Source organism: Cyprinodon tularosa, unplaced genomic scaffold, assembly GCF_016077235.1.
Source record: "Cyprinodon tularosa strain WSP-4 unplaced genomic scaffold, ASM1607723v1 ctg470, whole genome shotgun sequence".
Lineage (NCBI taxonomy): Eukaryota > Metazoa > Chordata > Actinopteri > Cyprinodontiformes > Cyprinodontidae > Cyprinodon > Cyprinodon tularosa.
The window spans coordinates 26423-46645 of NW_024039197.1; the positions used below are offsets into that span (position 1 = coordinate 26423).

Sequence of the window (20223 nt, forward strand, 5' to 3'; positions counted from 1 at the left end):
AAATATATTTCAGATATCAGAAATACATATCCAGTCAAGCTGATGAATGTCAAAATGGCTTATCAAAATGTGTAAACATTTCTAGGAATATAAAACTTGATTCTTACTGGTACTATTTTGTTTATTGACTTTCTTAAATTCAGCTGTTGAAAAAAATGTAGTTTAGAAAATTTGTTATTAAAGTACCAAACAGGAATTTGATTTTGACCATAAGGAATCCTATTTTATTGATCTACAAATGGAACATCAGAGAGAAGAAATCTTTGAATAATGTTAAAATGGCCTACCATAATAGACTTCATATAAACCTACACATTAACTCAAACAGCAGTTTTCATTAATGCCAATTCTCTGCAGCTGTAGCTCTGTCTTTTGAACATTTAAAATTTTTTTTTTATTTCTACATTAAAATCTCCAATTCCAGTGGGTTGAAATAGTCCCTTCCTGTTCCAGTAGTCATGGTGACCCTTCAATTAAGTGCTCCAATAATAATGGCTTTGCACATTCGCAACTCTGAGAGGACCTACTCAGAGTTGATTAAACTAACACCCACCGGCCGTTGTGAAACCAAAAGCTCAGTTTCCAGCCTCATGCTAGATCAAGGTAGATCAATTAGAGTTGAGGATTTGAGTCTGAGTTTGTTAAACCTGCTTTGTGAACAGGCCTCAGGCCCTTAGTGTTCCTATCACACTTCATTTATAGCTTTAGCCATGCATCCTTTCCTCTCTTCAGCCCTTTCCGTAGGTCTCCAGGATTTAGGTTATTTAAACTGAGAGGACCAAATAATTAGTTTTCATTTTTCTTGGGCTGGAGAAAAATTTCTGTTTATTTGGCCAAAATTACAAGCTAAAATAAACAGGCCACCAGAATTTTGTTTAAAATCTTGTCATATTTTAAAGAGGTGATGACATTCAACAGCTTTCTAGGAACAGCGCAAGACAATCAGGCCCACAGTCTCATAAATCTTTCACCATGCTAAACAGTAGCCAGGAGTTGCCTGGCACATCCATTCATAGTATTTCACACCAGATACAAACGAAATGTTTATTGCCTTCGAAATTATGTGACCAAACTTAGATTTGAATTTAGCAGCATGTGAGTTTGTTTCTCTTCTTCACCATCCTCCAGTGTTTTGCATGGAGGGCAGAAAAACATGGGGTACCACAGAAAACAGGAACTTATTGAAAACTTTGATGAACTTAAATAAAGGTATTAGCGTGCAAGTGATGTTCCATGAGCTTTGCAATAAAAAAAACAAAACAGATTTATCGTTATAATTAAAGATAAAAGTTGGATTTATTCTAAGATTTTCAGCTTGAAATTATGCTTCTTAAATAAATGCATTTCAAGACTTAAGCTCTCCTTTACCAGAAGTAAAAATAAATATGCACAATCACATTAAAGGACATGGATACAACTTTCTGCTCCTGGCCATTAGGTGGCGCAATCATACGGTTTCGTTCAAACCCTTCAATTATACGGTTTTCCAGTCAACTGTAACATCTGACAATGCAAATGCTAACTTTGGTTGACATTAGCAAACATTCAACACCCCCACATGCCTTCTGAGCTCCTTAAGTTGCCTCCAATGCTAAAAAAATACAGATTTTTGCCTAATTGTGCCTCTTTTTTAGTCTTTTTCAATTTGACAAATGTCGCACAAAATATTTTTCTCAGTGAATAAGGAGCAATTATTAGCTGGCCACCTCCAGGATCCGTCTCAAAGGACCTTAAGCTACTTTTCCTATTGGTGCAGAATCCCTTCATATCGATGCTGGCTTCAAAACCAGAAGTAAATATTTATTCATTTTGGACCTGTCAATTGCTTATGCAATTGTTCTTTATAAATTATTGATCTATATTTTTGCCCCAGTAAAATTTGTACTTTTGTTTTGCAGCCCTGTGGATGTTCTGTAGATGTATTATATATTTGGAAAAAAAATAGTGGTTTTAAAAAAGTTGTAGTTACCTTAAAAAATCTTTGAAATCTGCATCACTGAAAAAAGTTTATCTGTCTGTCTGATCCTGAAACCGTGAATGATGTAGAATTTTAATCAGAAGAAGTGAAAGTTTTTCTTTGGAAACATTTTGTGTGACAGGACTTTTTAGGAAATCTCATCACACCCACAATCTGATGAAGCATTCCACCTTGGATGAGAGCTGATTCATATGCTAGCTGACAAACCCAGAGGCTTGTTTTAACTGATCTAATGTTCTGCAAATTGAACTAACTTACAGCATATACAAACGGAGTCCTGACTTGCCCAAGCATGTTTGTCTTTACACTTCTCCAGGAGCTTCTGAAAACAAACCCTCTATATGTGTGTGGGGCGTGTTTCCATACGTGGAAAGCTTCAATCAAAGCCATGGCATTCAAAGTGACTGACGTGTTTAGACAGGAGACAATCGGAGACAATTTCCATGTCGTACCTGATACATGGGTTTGCATTGTGAGCAGACAGCCTCAGACACAAAAACAACTCAGACTCCACGTGTGCTGAAATAATAATGAGTTATATTTTAAAGCACAGACAAACAATAAATCAATAAAACAGAAAAGATGTGCAAAAGAGTAAAAGCAAAAAATGTTTAAAGTGATAAACAGCATTGTTTTTTTTATGAGGGGGATGGGATGGGGGTCAGTGAAGTGCAGAAAAAACAGTAACATTCAGACGTTCAGGTACGAACGCAGCAAGCTGCAGCTCGGGTCCGAGGAGTTCAGTGTGTTGGGTTATTAATACAGTAAAACATTTACATCCTACAGATTGTCTCAGCGGTGCAAGCTTCACACCAGAGCGTCATTTGGCAATAACTAAGGAGCCAATTAGGTCTCCCCCCGTCCTGGACAGGGACAGCTACCGTTTCAAAATTCCCCATCCCGCATTCAGAGGTGAAAAACAGGATGTGAAATGGAGTGGATATATTGTATTACTCTTCCTGTGAGCTGCTGTCGCTTAAATGAAGCTAAAAAGCACACGGTCAGGAAGCTAGGCTAGAAATGAAGAGGAGGGAGCAAAAAAAGCTAAACCTAGCTTACCCCTCTGACCTCAGCGGATTTCAGCAGCACAGTGCAGCACCCAACATCTTTTCAATCATGTTCTATTCAGCTTTTATAATAGATAAACCCATCCTTATATGAGGCTAAATACCTTCAGCATGGATTCTTTTCTGGGGTTTTCTTTCAGATTGACTTTGTGTAACAGCGATCGTGTCTCAGAATACTGTGTAGTGGAGTCTTTGTTCTTTAGATGTTCTTTGGCCAGCCTAATCAGATGTGTGTAAAAGTTGGCACTCTTTAATGATCCAAAGAAGGATCATAAAGAGTGAAAACCAGAAAAGATCTATCCGATCATTTCCTGGTTGTACTGTAAAGCTCAGTTCCAGCTCCGGGGGTTCGTTTAGATCAGTTAGATAGAGAGAAAGCTCTCATCCTGCATTACTCGTTCACCTGTTCAACAATGAATTCTCTTTTCTCATTTTATCAACACTTTGGCGTCGTTAGAGATCAAGCTGGGAGTCATTTTAACAAATTCTTCATCTAAGATTTTCACTGCTTGCTCTAACTGCTGATGATGTCATTCTGACTGTTAATACGTAAAGCTATTAACGTTTGGATCAGACAGAGAGCACCGTCCTGCGATTCAGCTGCAGTTAGGGAAGTGTCTGTCCATCAAGGTCAGCATTTATACCCAGCCCGGTCAGGAGTTTCTGAAGGTGTGCGATGGTGCTGGCTAGTTGTTTCTTTTCTTCCTCGAGAGCAGAAACCTGCTCCTTCAGCTGGCCCTCCGACTGGGCGAGGGCCTCCACTCGGCTCTCCAGGTTGCAGACTCGAGCATGGGACACCTGTGTAAAGAAACAGCATTAGTAGCTGTTTTTTAATGGACTGGAGAACCAAAGTTTTCTCTGGATAAAAAGTCCAGTTAGATTCTAACTTCTAAAAAAAAATTTAATTCCTTAAAACATTTAATTTTGTCCTAACATGACTATAAATCATCACTTGGTTATTTGCAAACTGAATATAAGTATCAAATCTATGAGCCCTAATATGAACCTTATGGATTGCCTTTCCACAGGGTTACACTTTCACATGGAGCTAGATATAAAAAACAAAAAAACATTAAAACACTATTTTACATATTCTGAGTCTAGGGCTGCAGATATTTAAAAACGTGAAGAATTCTGGGAGAATTAAAAGGTCAGAACCAGTTAGAACCGGTTCCAAATGATTCTCTGTTCCCAACCCTGACAAAGAGTATCTCCAACAGGACCCGACAACTTAGGGTTTTACATATAATCTAATATTTTTTAGCCTCAATTTATATACTTACAGATTTAAAAATGTTTAAGTTTTCATTTTGTATCTGCCAGCAGAGCTAAAGTGGTTTCTTCCGATAAAATGGTTGCTGACCCCTGGTTTAGGTGAATGTCCATGACTCACTGAACATCATCACTGAATTTTTTTTGGGATATTGTTCTAAAACTCAAGTCTTCTTTAAACTTTTCCACTAACTCCTCCTTGGTTTGGCTGATGTCTCCTTGGTCTTTATGGTTCCGCTTTTATACCCAAAGTACTCTAAAAGACTTCTGAGGACTTTCCAGAACAGAAAAACTATTTTCATTTGAAAATATGTTTTTCTTTCCACTTTGTTTCTGGAATATTGTAGCCATAGTACCGTTTTTCATATTTCTGTCTGTCTGTGTACCTGCAGCTCCTCTAACAGGTCCAGGTTCTGCTGGCGGAGGCTCTGATTGGTCCTCTCTAGTTGGGCAGCTCTCTGCTGCTGGTTGAGAGTTGGCGGCGTGTCCAGCAGCTCATCCTGCAGCACATGGTACTCCACCTCATAGGCCTGCAGCTGCTTGGATACATCCATCTCACAAACCTGATGCACAAGAAGCATGATATGAAGATGAGACTAATACAACAAAAACAATTTACCAAAGTCTTGTATGACATCCTTTATGACATCCCACCACCATAAGATGTCAAAACGGCCTTAGAGAAATAAAAACATATTGAAGATTATAACGGATAAGGAACGTAGGTTTATTTAAAGCATCAGTTTGTCAATGTGTCAAAATTACTGGATGACATTTGAATTTGTTTCCAACAGTGAAACTAAGACAAAGTTGAGATCATTTTTGAATAAATGATTCAAACTCATTTCATTTCATTGATTTATATTACTCTTTAAATCAAGCAAGTAAGTTGAGAGAAGCACTTAATGGTGAGGTCAGATAAAAACAAACATACAACATTATAGGCAGACGACAAAAAAATTAAACTATAAATTATTAGCCACCATGCCGCCTAAAAAATAGGTGAAGGCGGCACCGCTGCAGGTATTTGGTGTTTATTTTGCAAATGTTATTGTTCTTATTGTAATAAAAGAGTTTTAGCCATAGAAATGACACATAACCAGGAAACACAAGCTGTCAAGACTGAAAATAGGTCAATGCTGCATTCAGCAGAGAAAAACAAACTGTTACTGACAGAAAGCTTTCAGCAGAGAGACAGCTGTCAACAGACTCTCCCCGAGTCCCTAATGCATAATTACAGGCTTTGCTTTTTATAATACTAAGAATGTATGAGCTATTAGGACTATAAAAGGGGAGACTGATATATTTCAGTTCCATTTTCCTTTGTTATTCACCAGAGTTATGTAGACACCCAGCCGTCACAATCTAAGAGGTGGGGCATGAAAAAGGTCTTAAAAGCTTTCTTTAGAATTAACACTTTTACCAAAGTAAATAAACATAACTAGAGCTGATTTTCCCCCCCGTTATTTCAGATATCTAAAAGGGCAACAAAAATACTGAACCAGTTGGTGACAAAAAAATAAATTTGGTCACAGACCAATTTATAAAGAATACCTGATCAAATCAGGCATGAATATCAGTTTCTGGCCTTACATGTAAACATGCTGCTTTTTTTTCCAGGTCTACAGATGAAGTCCAATACAGTTCCTCAACATTAACACAGCTAGACTCAGAGCAAAAATGTCAGGTTTACTCAGCAGAGTGAAACATTGCAGCTCGTCGGATAAAGATCATACAAATATGATAGAAATTTTGCCAACCTGTTTCTTCTATCTGTGAGAAAAACTAAATGACAAACAATCAGACAATAAAGCAGCAGATTAGGATGAAAGTATAGAAACCTTTAAGTCTTAAAGATTTAAATCTCATCAAAGATTAATTATGATATCAAGAGTTTGGTTGCTGCATTCCCATCTGTTCAATTATCAATGAGAATGGTATCAAATATTTCCCTTGTGAATTTCTTTTACTGTAATTAACATATTTTTATTTAAAACTGATATTTTTATAGGTTACTTTATTATGTTAGTAGGGCGGAACAATGAATGAGATAAAAAAAAAAAAAACGACAGATTATTGAAAGAATTCAGCATTTACCTGAAGTAATGTCACATATAAATATGTATATGTGACATTATATATATTATTAGCACATACATACGTGTCCACAGTGTTTTACAAATGTTCATTTAGAAATGTTAATTCACTAAATGGAAGTGGTGGCCTAGTAGGTTAGAGCAGTGAGCTTGTACTCCGAGAAGGTTGCAAGTATCCGGTGGGATCCAGACAGCCGACACTCCTGAGTAAAACCTTTAACCGCACAATGACAGCCCACTGCTCCCCAAGGGGATGGGTTAAATGCAGAGGTAAATTTCTCTAATGTAAGATCAATAAAGTTCAGTTATTATTATTAATTATATTGCTTTTTAGATAAATCAAGAAAAAACTATTGATAGCTGCAGTTCTTCTTGTTTGCCACATTTTCTAACAGAATCAAACTTCTTAATCAAATACAAATAATTTCTTATTTTAGTCATAAGTAATTTAGGGGTTTAAAGTTACATACTATGAAAAAAAACATCCATACTGCACCTTGATGTCCACTGATCGAAGAGATCCCCTTTCTAACAGTATTTCAGTGAAATTATTTATTACAAATAAGGCTGCAACTAATTATTATTTTGATAATCGTTTAACTTGTCAATTATTTTTTTGATTAATCGGTTATAATCGGATGGCAAAGAGATCTGTAAGGAAGAATTTAAACCAGTTGAAGATCAAAATAGGCTATAGTTCTTGACAAAAAAGGTTATTGATCTTGAGCACAAATTGTTTAATACAGTTATAGTTTAATTTCTGCTCTGAGTGGGTTGCTATTTAAGCTAATAGTGTCTTTTAGAAAATTTAGAAAAACTGCTAATGCCACGTTTTTTTTTCAGTCTTTATACTCCAGATGGCGATCAATCAATTACTGAATTAGATGGGAATATTTCAAAAATTGATTAATTACAATTAATCATTTTAATTGTTTCAGCTCTAATTAATAAGACTGTTATTGTTTTTCTTTTTTAAATCAGGAAAGATCCCTTACAGTAATGTTGTGGTTTTGTGGTGTTTAATCTTTCGGAAGGGATGTTTTTCACATCGATATGAATGTTGGAGCCTTGTGTGAACAGGGCCAATTACTTTATTTGATTTGTAAAGTAATTGAAATTGCTTCAATGATGGGGATTAAAAACATACTAACAAAGGGTTGGTTGTTGGTTCTTCAGCAGAAAGCATTTCTTGGAATGTTACAAAGGAAGTTGTTGCAACTTTGATCTTAAAAACTTATTGTCAAGACCTGAGAGCTCCATGTTTCAATTCTAAACTAAACTAAAAAAACTAGTTTCTAAACACATTACAGTGCAGAGAAAGCTATACAAGTTAGGATATTTTGTTTATAAATGAACTATCAATAGGGAAAATCCAGGGGCATCAGATGCTTTATTGACAAAATGTAGTGAAAATTAGAAAAGCATAAAGCAAACACGGACAAGTATAAATTGAAGTCAAAATAAGAAGCACATACAAATGGCTGAAAATCCACCTCATATTACTTGCTTACATTTGGTTCCCACTGTAAGGCATTTTAAATCCTCAAGTGATTTTATTTCTCATGTCCTAAATTTACATTATCACCTCAATTTAATTGCATTATATAGAAGCCAACAAGGCAAACATTAAAGGTCAGCTTTCCGAAGAGAAGCAAACATTTTCTTTTAAAAAAAAATGTTTTAGTCCAACATATATTGATCATTTAAATGCTCTTCTACCATCAAAATTTAAACATTATTTAAATAAAATCACAAATTAAAAAAGTATAGTAAATTACAGTTCTTTATTTGGGAATAAAACCCTGATGTATCAAATGTGCTCAGACCGGGTCAGCTCCACACATTTTGGTTCGTTCCAAATTACAAGTAAGCATGATCTCAATATCGGAGGGCTTGTTAGCAGCAACGTGACCCCTCAGTCTGAAAAATGTAGGTGATATGGTTTGAAGAGAGGAAGAGGCAATGAAGCCCTGGCCCTGGCTAACGTTTCTCAATGCTAGCTTGATACTGTGTGCATAATAAGCCCAGGGTAGAATAGTTTAACAGTTATCAGTTAAAATATGCAAAGATTAATGATTCCTCCTCTAAGTCCTGTGATGTTTTCAGGAATATTTGGAATAGGAAGCAAGCTGGTACTAAAACTGGAAAGCCTAAAAAGCAAATGAACAACTGGTACCAGAACATTCTAACAAAGTTGGTACAAATGGAAAAAGAAGCCTTTAGTACTTAGAATATGAGCTGCAATGTAACACAACAGGTCGACTCTGGAAGAAAACGTCAAAGATAAAACTGAAGCCAAGTTCAGTTTATCATATCCAACGTCATTCAAGTGAACCTTTGCATAAGTCGAGAGAAGCGGTCTGTTCAACTGATGTTATTGACATGGTATTTTTCCAAAAAACTGCAGCAGCGTGACATAGTTGGTAAATTACTTGCAACACACCCAATAGCCTCAATGAGCGCGGCTGGAAAGGTAAGGCGTGGCCTACAGTGAGGTGAGCCCCTGTCACTCAGAGCTGAGGTGGAACTAAGACAAGTTTAAAAGGTTAACTGTATTAAATGACAAAGAAAAACAAGATAAAACTGTAGGTGTTTTCACAGAGCAATGACGTAAGCCATGATACAAGAGCTTACAGGACCATCCAGTGTGTGCGGGACTGTAATCCCTTTAAAACTGACAGAGGTGGCAATCAGTGGTGAGTTAACACTAAGAGTCACATGATATTTACTGTCCTATTATAAAAAAATACTTGCCCTAAAACCTGGGTAAACTCACAGGTTAAGGTCGCTAAATTCAACAAGCGAGCATTATCCATCTTCGAATTGTCTTTCTTGTCTACCTACTTTTCAAAGTAAACGGATCTGTGATGAAGGATTTATGTACAAACCATTTTTCTACATTTGCGCCAGTGGATATTTAGCCATTAATTTCAAGGACTTGCCCATAGTGGAACCTAAACGCTTTTCCCCAACTTGCCTTAAGCTCTTCTACTATGACACCTACTGTAGCATTTCCAATGTATGCCAAACAAACTCCTTAACGCCGCTTATTCTTAAAGTTGTTTTGTTAATTTGATATTTATGCCATTTTACTGTTTGAGAGAAGAAAAACAATGAAATAAAACTGAATAAAAAGTTGCTCTACTGGTAAGGATTAACTGGTTGCCAATTCCAGTGAAATTGCACATAAAGAAAAATGTCTACACATTTTTTATGTGAAGCTATTAAAGTGCTTTTGTTCTCTTTAACCGTTTAACTTTTGATTTTTAAATCACTTCAAAATTGTATAATAGTGTATTTTTCCCTAAAAATCTTCCAAATCAAATTCCGTACGTATCTAGACCATACAGAAACCTCATTTATTGCAGTGCTGTAATATTGTACTTAAACACTCCTGTAGTTAACACTTCACACAACTTTGTTTCATTAACAGGGCAACACTTATGCTATAATATTTCACAATGTTGGAGCATGAAGAGATAGGAATCATTTCTGAACTTCAATTATTTCAATTTATAATTATTATTTCCATGTAAATGCTTCTGTTCCTGCAGCCTACCCTGCTTGTTCTCAGAAGGATTTAGACTGGGGACTGTTATGGACTAGGAGCTTTGATTCTGCATCTGGTATCTAGCTATGCTCTGGGGAACTTACTGACTCACTTAAATGTGAAGTCCAAACTAGGTTTAAAATATCCTTGTAATTAAAAGAAACATGATGTCATGAATTTTAACAAGGTCCGGGGGCTCAGAAAGACAGCAGACCCACAGCATCACAGATCTTCTGTTATGTGTGTTTAAGCCAGATAATGGCTGGTTTAATGCTGCTTCAGGACAGAAGAATTAAAAGCTTTGTCCTGAAGCTTTTAATGCTTCCAGCAGAGTGGCATCCTATGGTCAAGATGTCTACGGAACAACCTGTAGACATAGTGACTCCAGAATGCCTCTCTGTCCTACCGTTTTCTGTGAGCTTTGGAGAGGTTTCTCCCTTCCTTAACATGAAACTCACTGTGTCAAAGACAGATAAATATGGGTCCTATTTTAGTTTTGTGGCTGAAAGACATGGGCCTCTGTGTCAAGACATGTTAATACCAAAAAAGAAACAAAAAGTCACAGATATTCAAATATTAGATACACTTATTTAGGGACTGTTAGGTGACAACTGTGCAGTTGGTGATCCCACTGTAATAAAATGGGTAAATTTCACAAAACAGGCTTTGAAGTGTTAACAGGTACTTCTAAAATATCTGAGTATCATGAGCCTTTTAATATTTTTGTCAATCATGTCAAAGTGAGACTCATAGCCATTTGGCTCCACTGGAAGCAGCATTTAAAGTCAGAGTGGTTCACCTGGTGTGCTGCAGCTTTCATACAGTTAATCGACAACTCTAAGAAATAGGAGCATGGAATAAGAAAATAAATCAGAAAAAAAAAATATTGGAACTCACTTAGCAGCGATAAAACTTAAGAAAACAAGGTCATATTTTAAGGCCCACATTTGTGTGATCACTTTTGCTGTAAAGTTTTTGCTGCTGTAACACCACAATTTTCCCCAGTGTGGGACAATAAATGGATTTTCTATTCTATTCGATTCTGTTCTATGATTAGATAAAACTGCAGACACAGGCGATAGTAGTACTCACAAAATAAACACTTTACTGGTGAATTGATCTATTTAACGCTGACAAGAACAGAAGTACAGCGCAATGATGGGAATCTGATGTTATCTGAATTTGGCCGAGGCAAGTCGCTCTGCTTTGAAAACGGTTCTGGTGGAATACGGTGTCTGGTCAAAGCTGTGGCACAAAGGCACCACTGCCAGTGGAACCAAGGGTTAGAGTGTTACACATGAAGAGAAACCTTGTCTTTAATTTCTTGTTACTCTTATCATGGCTTACAGACGATGAAAAGCAAAAAACCAGCCTGTTACAAACATGGAATATTGTAAAAAAAAAAAAAAAAAAAGTAAACTATTGGAAACTAGTGGTGTCACTCTTCCCTGCTAATTAACTCAAAAACACCTGTAAAGGTGTCCTGAGCCTCCGATTGTTCTCTTAGTTTGGGTCAGAAGGCCACACTATCAGGGAGAATTTGGCTGACATGACACATGTCAAGAAGACAGCCATTGATACCATCAATCTACAGTTTTTCCTAACCTGTCCTGAAAAGTGAAAACCCATCCCTCTGCTGCATTGGCACAGCAGCTAGAACAGAGGTAAGAAAACAGTTTGGCCACCAACAGCCACACATGATTCATCTGAGCTCTGCAATCACAGAAGCTAAGGCTGTTTTTAAACTTTGACCTGCAGGTATAACTTTAAACCTCGTACAGTACGTCACTTTGCCTCAAAGAACTCTGGTTCCAAACAACAGGTTTTAACGTTTGCACTCTTCACGGTTGCCTTAAAGATGACCTTTCAATCATGATGATGCATGCTGCTACATTCCTATCGCTCCACTGTTACAGGTAGCTTTCACTTTGCGTCTGCTGTTAAATAATGTCTTTTAAGTCGCTTTAAGTCGCGTGTTGGTTTAAAGGAGCTCTGTAAATCTAAACTTGACAGGTTTCTTGCAGTCCCTGCCTTTCCCCGTGTAACTCCACCATCATTGTTTCCACCTGGTCAAAGTAAACATTCGACACTTGTTCGCTGCGTTATTATCTCTTTGAGTTGAGATGAATGGTTTCTGAAGAACTGTGTGGGTGAAATCCTGCCTCATGGATATGAACAGCCAGACATCAACATGCCCTGACTTGTTCCTTGTTTGGTCTTTTCGTGGGAGTTGCAGAAAATAAAGTATACATTCTTTAGGGCTAGACCAGGCTACTAGGGTGTGTCTGTATCAATTTATAGGGCACACCTGTAGAAATGAAAATAATAAGAAGCAAAACAGTAATTTTAATGCGTCATATGCATCATAGATCAATGAGATAGTTGTTTTTTTCTCAAACTGAGGCAGTTTGGTGCCATTTTCCCACCTGGTTGATGGTCTTCTCCATCTGCACCAGCCCTAGGTTGGGCAGCGTGGTCTTTATAAAGTCTACTATGGACTCCAGGCTCTCATGCTGCAGGATCAGAGGCTTGTGGCTACCCAGCAGGCTCAAGGCAACTTTGAAGATGACCTCTGAACCCTGGAGGAACAACATATCTGACAAAGAGGGGAAAAATATGGTCAGAAGATGCTAAATCAGAAAGAGTAGTGAAAACGTACAACAGATGGAGACACGAGGGGGAAATGGTCGAGGCAAGTGAAGATTTTTTAGAATATATTTACATAAAGAAATGACTGGTACTGACAGGGAAGATTAGTGTTTAGCTTAAAGGCTTTTTCAAAAGAAAGGAATAATGATCTGACGTCAGTAGCATAAATGCAAGAGCAAACATAAATATATGTTAGGAGTGAATCCGGGGAGTTAACTGAGGGCGTGCTTTTGTTTTTTTGTTTTTCTTTGAATGCATCAGGGTATGGTTCTGGGTTAGGCAGAAGTGCACAGGATCACGGATGAGAGTAAGGAATGGGAGCAGAGGTGCTGAGCCCATCATGCCAGATCAAACACGTGACGCCCTCATACTCCAGCAAGCACAAACACACACACTGAGTGTTCCACTCAGATGAGCACAAGGAGACAGCCAGTCTGGTTCAGCTGCAGAGCCCGATATAAGAAATTAGGCATGAAACCAATAGGAGAGAAGATAAGCCTTGAAAGACAGAGATACAAACCAAGTGTTTGTAAAAATGCTGACTCAAAGGATAAAAGGTCACTTCAAACGGAAACGTAACTGACAAATTCACCCTGAGGCTAAAATCTAAAAAAAAAGCATAGATTCCATTTTTAAACAGGCAGTTCAGGAAAGTATCCTATAAAGTTTTGTGCATAAATGTAATACATAAGTTATCTTTTCTGGGAATATCACAAGATGTAGCCAAACTAATTCTCCAGAAAATTCATTGTTAAACTAAGATCTGTCTCCAAAGGAATTAGTCAGGGAGTGGTAGTGGCGCAGGGCCTAAGCGTGTGACCAATGTACGGAGGCTTTAGTCCCTGATCCGGCTGTCACAGGTTGTCCCCCGTCATAGTTTAATCCCAAATCCTGCATCGTTTAAAGCAGTAGAAAAAAAAGGACACTAATGCCTAAGAAATCCAGAAAAAATAAAATAGCTGACTCTTCAAGCTCTAGTTGACTTTAGACTTTGTCAGATAATGAAGCTTTTCATGAACCCCAACCTTGACGTTGTTTATCATTCATCTGCTTCAGACTTCCATTCTGTGTCTTTGTTCAAAGTACTGCATCGGTATCAAAGAGAAATCAAGTATTTTTTTAAATTAGAAAACAGGTCGTTCCTGAGTAGCCTAGAAGTGTTGACTAATCTGGGCTAGCTGAAACAGTTTCTGTTGCATAATGAAAAAATAAATGTACGTTAGGCATAGGCTATGCTCACACAGCAAATAAATGCGAGCAAAATAGAATCTTTTTGCAGAACTTCAGCCAATACGACCTTTTCACCACAGTCTAGGGCTGGGCAATGAACCGGATTTTTACCATTAACATCATTCACCACGATAACCGGCACCAATTTTCTCAAGTCGGTAAAATAAAATAATAAACCTAATTCTGCTGTTTTGCCCGTGTGCCCTGGTGGTTGGTATTTCCTTCCCCTTTAAGACACTCAAGCATCTGTGTAATCAGGTGTCTCTACTGATCCAGTCAGAAGCATAAACTAAGTGAATAACCCCTGTGAAGAAGCGTCTAACACAGCCGTAAACGAAAATGCATCAATTAATCCTTTGGAGCTGTGTGGGAGCAGAGATGAAGCTGAGCGCGCAGAGAAGTCGAGAGCACGTTGTCAGAGTTGAGTGCGCAGAAGAACGGTTTTTAATGAAGGTATGCGAGTCTAAACGATGAACATTGTTCTCAATGCAAGCTCAGTTCGGTGGCACCAATGTTACGGCATAGATGTTGAGAAAAAAACTGAAACTGTCGGGACTACCCAAAGTAAGACATCCAACCTGCACCACCTGCGGCACAACTATGCTGTTGGAATTCAAAGATGTGCAAAAGGCTCCATTACCTTTGCAAAAAAATTTTTGCAAGAGAGGATAAATTTTTCTCCTGTTCAATGAGACATTGTTGAATGTTTAAACCTGAATGGATACAAGACTTTAATGTTTAATTGAAAGTAATATGTAATGTGATTTATTCAATAAAATATTATAAATAGATCAGGTGCAATTCCTGCACATGCCTTTATCTCTGATAGAGGGGCTGGAGCATTTATCGTTATTGAGGTAAAACTGCCCAATTGATATTGATTTGAGATCATATCGCCCAGCCCTTCTGCAGCCTTAACCTAATTTGATCCTTTCACTTAAAAAAAAAAAAAAAAACACAAAACAAAGAAGAATCTGCCATTTTTACATGCGGTTCTGAATCAGAGATCTATCCAATCAAAGGGCTCGCATTCTGAAGGCCATGTTGCACACGTCGACACAGACGTGGATAATACTTGTTTTTCTTTTTATGAAAACAAGGAGAGCCCCCTCCTAATTCTTTTTAAACTCTGCTCATTATAGTGTTGTCCAATATCACTTCCAGGAGCAGGGTGCTAATGAGTGCATTCTCTTGTGTGTGCAGCTCTCTGTGGCACTGTGACCTGTCAGACAGAAATCTGGCGGTGGTGACAGTTAGTTAATAAATAGATAAATGAAAAGCAGATTCAGCAAAAACTGGAAATGTGCAGCGAATCCTACTAGTTTTGAAATGCAGAGATAGAAGATAGAGATAAACGATTGAAGTTTTTGTCAATTAGTCTAGACTGTGTTTGATCAAAATCTAATATGTGGATCTATCGTTTCATCCCTCATTTGCACATGTGGATTATCTCTATGATCAAACAACTATCGGTCCTGACAAGGAACTGAGTAGATAATTGTGTTTTGCAGTCTCTCTTCCCTGACATGGTTTCTACCTATGAGTAAAAGTGGCGGGGTTAGCTCAGACAGTTAGGCATTGGACCCAATTACAGAAAGACAACTGGTTGAAGCGTGTAAAGATGCTCTCAGACCTTACCGAAGACACGGGCCACAAAGCCGAGGGGGAAGTGTGATGCGAACAGAGTGAGGAACCATGGGGTGGCGTACAAGCTGGGGCCGATCTCCTGCTGCTCCAGGTGGCTGTGCAGATCCCTGTGGTAGTCATGGAGCAGCCGAGACAGCTGGTACATCTGAATCTGGGCGGAGAAAAGGTGCCACAGGTGTAGGCGTATGAAATCGCTAAACATGGATCATATGCTGAACTTTTATCATCTTATTTTAAGAAACAAAGTTAGAAACAGTGCTGTATTATAACATTAAACTTTGAGTTATATTGTAATGATGGTTGTTATACAGTTATATCATACAACTGACAGTAATTGAGCTAAATGGTTATAAAGGATAACAGAGAAAGATGATCAACACAACAGTATATAATATAACCAAGTAATGATTATTTAAAGATATCACAACATGTCGCACCAAATCCATAATCTAAAATCACACTGCAACCCAGGGTAATATCAAAACTTTCTGGCACAAATCAACTACTGCCAAGTCTAAGAGAGGGGTGAAGACTGCAGAGACAGCCAGGAGTACCTAGAAATAAACCTATTTCTCTTTTTTACTGCCTAAAGTCAATGGCTCCATTTCATATGTGTAATTATTGTTGTATTATTACAGCACGATGCAGTACCTAGCATATACAGCACAAGAAATGGTTTCACCAAACCCAAGAAAGCAAAACAGACAACAAAACCAGAGACATCAAAAAATGAGGATAAACACTGACACTCAGCATCTGCAGGTGGAAGGAGCTAATGAAGGAGAAAGATTTTTAACGCTTAAGTTACCATGCAAGTCAACTGTACTGCCTAAATTAGCATAAGGCAAACTTTTTTTTATTCAGTTTAATCAGACAGTGTTGCTTGTTGCCATGAAAACCATGACAGTAGATCCTGTAAACATATACCAATCTTTTCGGAACAGAATTGTAGGTTTATGTGGTTTTAGTAGCTTTCAAAGCCGTGGTGAACGCTGGCTTTTTGTGACAGTAAAGGCCAGCTTGAAGAGACTTCACATCGGCTTTCAGTCCACCTTCATTGTGACAACCGCAGCTACTGAAAGCATATAAACATTCATTTTACTGCCATGTCTTTGTTGTTCCTTTTTTTCCTTTTGTTTAATGTTTTATTTAATTTTTTAATACTAAGGCCATACTAAACGAAGGACAGGAGGACATTGTTATAGACGATACGTGTTTAAGGCAGTGACATGCAAGGGTTTAGTGTTTGGTTTGAGTGAACAACCCCATTTTACCGCGAGTGGTAAAACGGCCAGAGGCCGTAACACTTACATAATATCCATCAAGTAAAATAATAAATATATAGACTTTTTATTCAAAACATTTAACCTTGCCTGTATTTTTATAAGAGTCAATGTACTAATAAAACCTCATCTCTGGTCTAAGCACATGAAGTGTTAAATTTGTCCCAAAGCCAATCATTACGATCATACGGTTCCCTTCTTACTTTTTAAGCATAAAAAAATAAGTATTTTACTCCCATTGTAAGTAGGGACAAAAAATCACTGCACTCATAACGTATCACTTCCCAAACAAAGCAGAGCTCTGTACACTGATCATGATTTGATATTAAAGCAAAAGTCATGTAGAGACTTGCTCTGGACAGAGTAACTATATTCATCTAACCTGTAGGATAACCATATCCGGCCTGTACTGCTTACGCAGCCCCACATCAAACATCAGAAACTTGAGCATGTTGAATGCATCCTCTTCCCCCATGTGTAAGAGCAAGACTCCAGCAATGAAGGAAAGGCCCTGACAGTAGCCCACCTGCAACAACAAAATATGTGGTAAGTAGGAGATTTTACAGACAGACAGTAGAAGTGGAAAAACCATACCTCAGGGTCAAGCAGGGAGTAGGCTTTCAGTATATTGAACAGAGAGAGCTGTCCCGCTCCAAGCTGAGCTTGGAAATATGGATGAGTGGGAAAAGTACGACCTGCAGGAGAGAAGAAAAAACATTTAGCTTTTTTGTAACCATAAATTAAATGCACGCAGTGGCCTTTCTGACCTAAAGCATTGATGCATAAGAGTTATTTTAAATGATTCCTCAGGCCAATAGACAGCGTTTGACACTATCAATATTAGAAGTGGTGCTCTACTCTTAAAATATCGACTATGTAAGATGGGAGATGAAGGACTGTCATTGGCCAGGTCATGTGACCTAGAAGAACATATCGCTTTATGGCCACAGGCTCTTATATCGTCATGGAGCTAAGGCTTTTTCTGCCTGCTCGTCTACTGGTAATGGCTGAGGCAAGGAAGAAGTTTAAACCTTCAGAGAAGGCTAAAAAGAGAAAACGTGAAAGGGATCATGCACGAGGAAAAACACGAGCCGATCTTGGAAAGGAGTTTATTCATTGGCAGAGGCTGAAAGCAGAAGCAGATTCAAATCGATTGTCTTTTCTCAACTTTTTTATTAGAATGGTAAGCTAAAACTTTCCTCCTAGTATAGTCAAAATCTTTGTTATAATTTTTCGATTATGTCAGGATGCTGCAATGGATTCTTTGCTGGAGAAGTCTTTGTTTTTCTCCTGTTAGCCATTCGTGGAAGTTCGGCTCTGAATCCCACTTTGGAGCACCATCGGCGATTCACAGATCTCTGCCGGGTTGATCAACCTGTGGGGCGCTCAATTAGTACAACGCCCAGCTGACTGTTACTTGTGCCGCCAGCCCACAGACTGATTGGCTGAGCCCTGCCTAGCCCTCCACCGACCAGCCTCCCCCCACTTGGGAGCCAACCTGCTGCAAGCTCCTGCATTTCCCACGGACCTACAAAGCCCCGCTCACTCCCCCTGGTGGATCGTTTAGGTCTCCCGCAATAAGCCTTTTAGTGCTGTCATTATCATCATACACATACTCCCATAATTTTCACTCTCTGCTGCAGTGTGCCTCACGCTCCCTTTGTTTCCAGACACCCTGAAGAAACTCCGCGTGTAATCCTTTTTCTGCGCTACCTGTGTGTTCTGCATGTGGATCAGAAAACAAGGGACCATGACAAATGTTTAGTAGAAGCAAAATACGGGCAGTTACAGGTCTAGCGCCCCTAGTGACTAAAAGTTACACAGTGTGCCTTTAACTAAAGTTCATCACTAAAGCATCATTAAAGCAGTAAAAGTGCTTGTTATCACTATCAATATAGATAAAACCTATTCAAAACTTTTTCCAGGTGTATGGAGCATAGAGCAATGCAGCCTAAATGCCGGGTTGAGTGCAACTTTTTAATCTCGGATGCGTTTTCTTTTTCCATGTCACACTGACTGCAATGCTAATATAAAACTGTGTTTTCCTGGCCTCTCCCTCCCTGTTTGGTTTATTTCAAGGCTCAAAAGGGATCACTAATTTAATCTATCAATTTTATGGACTCCTATTCTAGATAAAGTATTCAGTTTATTGAATCTTTTTATTTATTGTTAATGTCCCAGTCTGCCCTGTCCGCGCTCTGTGAGATTTGAAAACATTCGAAACAGGGCAAACCCCTTTTCTCTTGCAATTCAGAAATTTTATCTCATATTTCCCCAAAAGAGAGTGTGTTTCATTTTACAACCGTGTCTCTCTTTCGGTCCGACTAAAATAGACCTGGGGTCTATCTTGGTCAGAGCTCCACTGTTGATTATTTTAGATCATAGTTAAATAATAGGTATAATACAAAGAGAACCTGAGTAAATCCAAGAAGAAGCTTTTGAATCATAATATTAATTTAAGTGAAAAAAAAAAAGCAATCCAAACCAACCTGGACTTATGTAAAAACACTACATGAAATTATAAGGTACACTTATTGGGAATGAAGACTAACCCTTTCCCACTGGTCCAAAAACTAGTTTAAACCTGGGAACCATCAGCTTTTAATGGCAGTGGGAAGAGCTCAATAACAATTGTTTTACGACCCAGGTAAAACGACTTGGCAAGCAACACGGGTTAAAATCTTCAAAATGCTCGGCTCCAATCTGCATACAGTGGGAACATCAGACCCGTTTCTACTTGCTAATTTATATGATACCAACGAAATCAACGTATGTACGCCACCACACCAGCGTCTGATCCAACAAACATGGAGCGATAAACAGAATGTGAGAGAGGCTCGGAAAGACAAAAGAACCAAACAGCAAAGCATGCTAACTACACCCCGGCTTCCTTCAGATGTTGCTCTCTATTGTTTATTTTCCTGGTTTCTGTCACACTGGTGACAACATCAATGCTAACCCAGTGTGATGGTGTCACCAGACACGCAGCAGTGAGGGGGGACAGAGGCCACGCAGCTTAGCCAGTGCGGGGTTAGGCCCAGCTTTTTTTTTTCAATAGGAAGGAAGCCAAATGCCGATTGTTAGCGGCTGACCACGTGCTTGAAAAGCTTGCGTTAACTCGCCAATTTCAGTGGGAAAGAGGCTTGTGGTGTGTGAACAAAACAATGAGGACCCTGTGAGTTTCTATGTAAGGAATGTGCTTGGAGGGCTTTACATTTGTGAATGTAAAACTCTGACTCCTACGCCGAACCCAAAGAAAAGTATCTGCATCAGAGGTGTGGCAGGGCTCAAATTCACACACTGGCATTGTTCCCTGTAATAACAAGAGCTTCAACTTTTTTATAAATGTGAAGTGCTTCAACTGATACATCTCCCTTCCCGCTTGACACAATAAACAACATGCTCAATAAATACATCACTCCTTTTCAATAAGCCGTGTCAGCAGAGCGTC

General features: G+C 38.4%; 1 protein-coding gene across 4 annotated transcripts in view; it reads right to left on the reverse strand.

The window, feature by feature from the left end:
- Positions 1–2495: 2495 nt before the first annotated feature.
- Positions 2496–20223, reverse strand: part of tbc1d1 (TBC1 (tre-2/USP6, BUB2, cdc16) domain family, member 1) — a 77664-nt gene continuing 59936 nt past the window's right edge. For all 4 annotated transcript variants that reach the window (XM_038301671.1, XM_038301668.1, XM_038301669.1 and 1 more), the window contains 6 exons: positions 17367–17467; positions 17155–17298; positions 15481–15640; positions 12390–12559; positions 4704–4880; positions 2496–3843 (listed from right to left, as the gene is read on the reverse strand). In XM_038301671.1, coding sequence (XP_038157599.1) covers positions 3652–3843; positions 4704–4880; positions 12390–12559; positions 15481–15640; positions 17155–17298; positions 17367–17467 — 944 coding nt within the window. In that variant the 3' untranslated portion in view covers positions 2496–3651. The remainder of the gene's footprint in view (positions 3844–4703; positions 4881–12389; positions 12560–15480; positions 15641–17154; positions 17299–17366; positions 17468–20223) is intronic.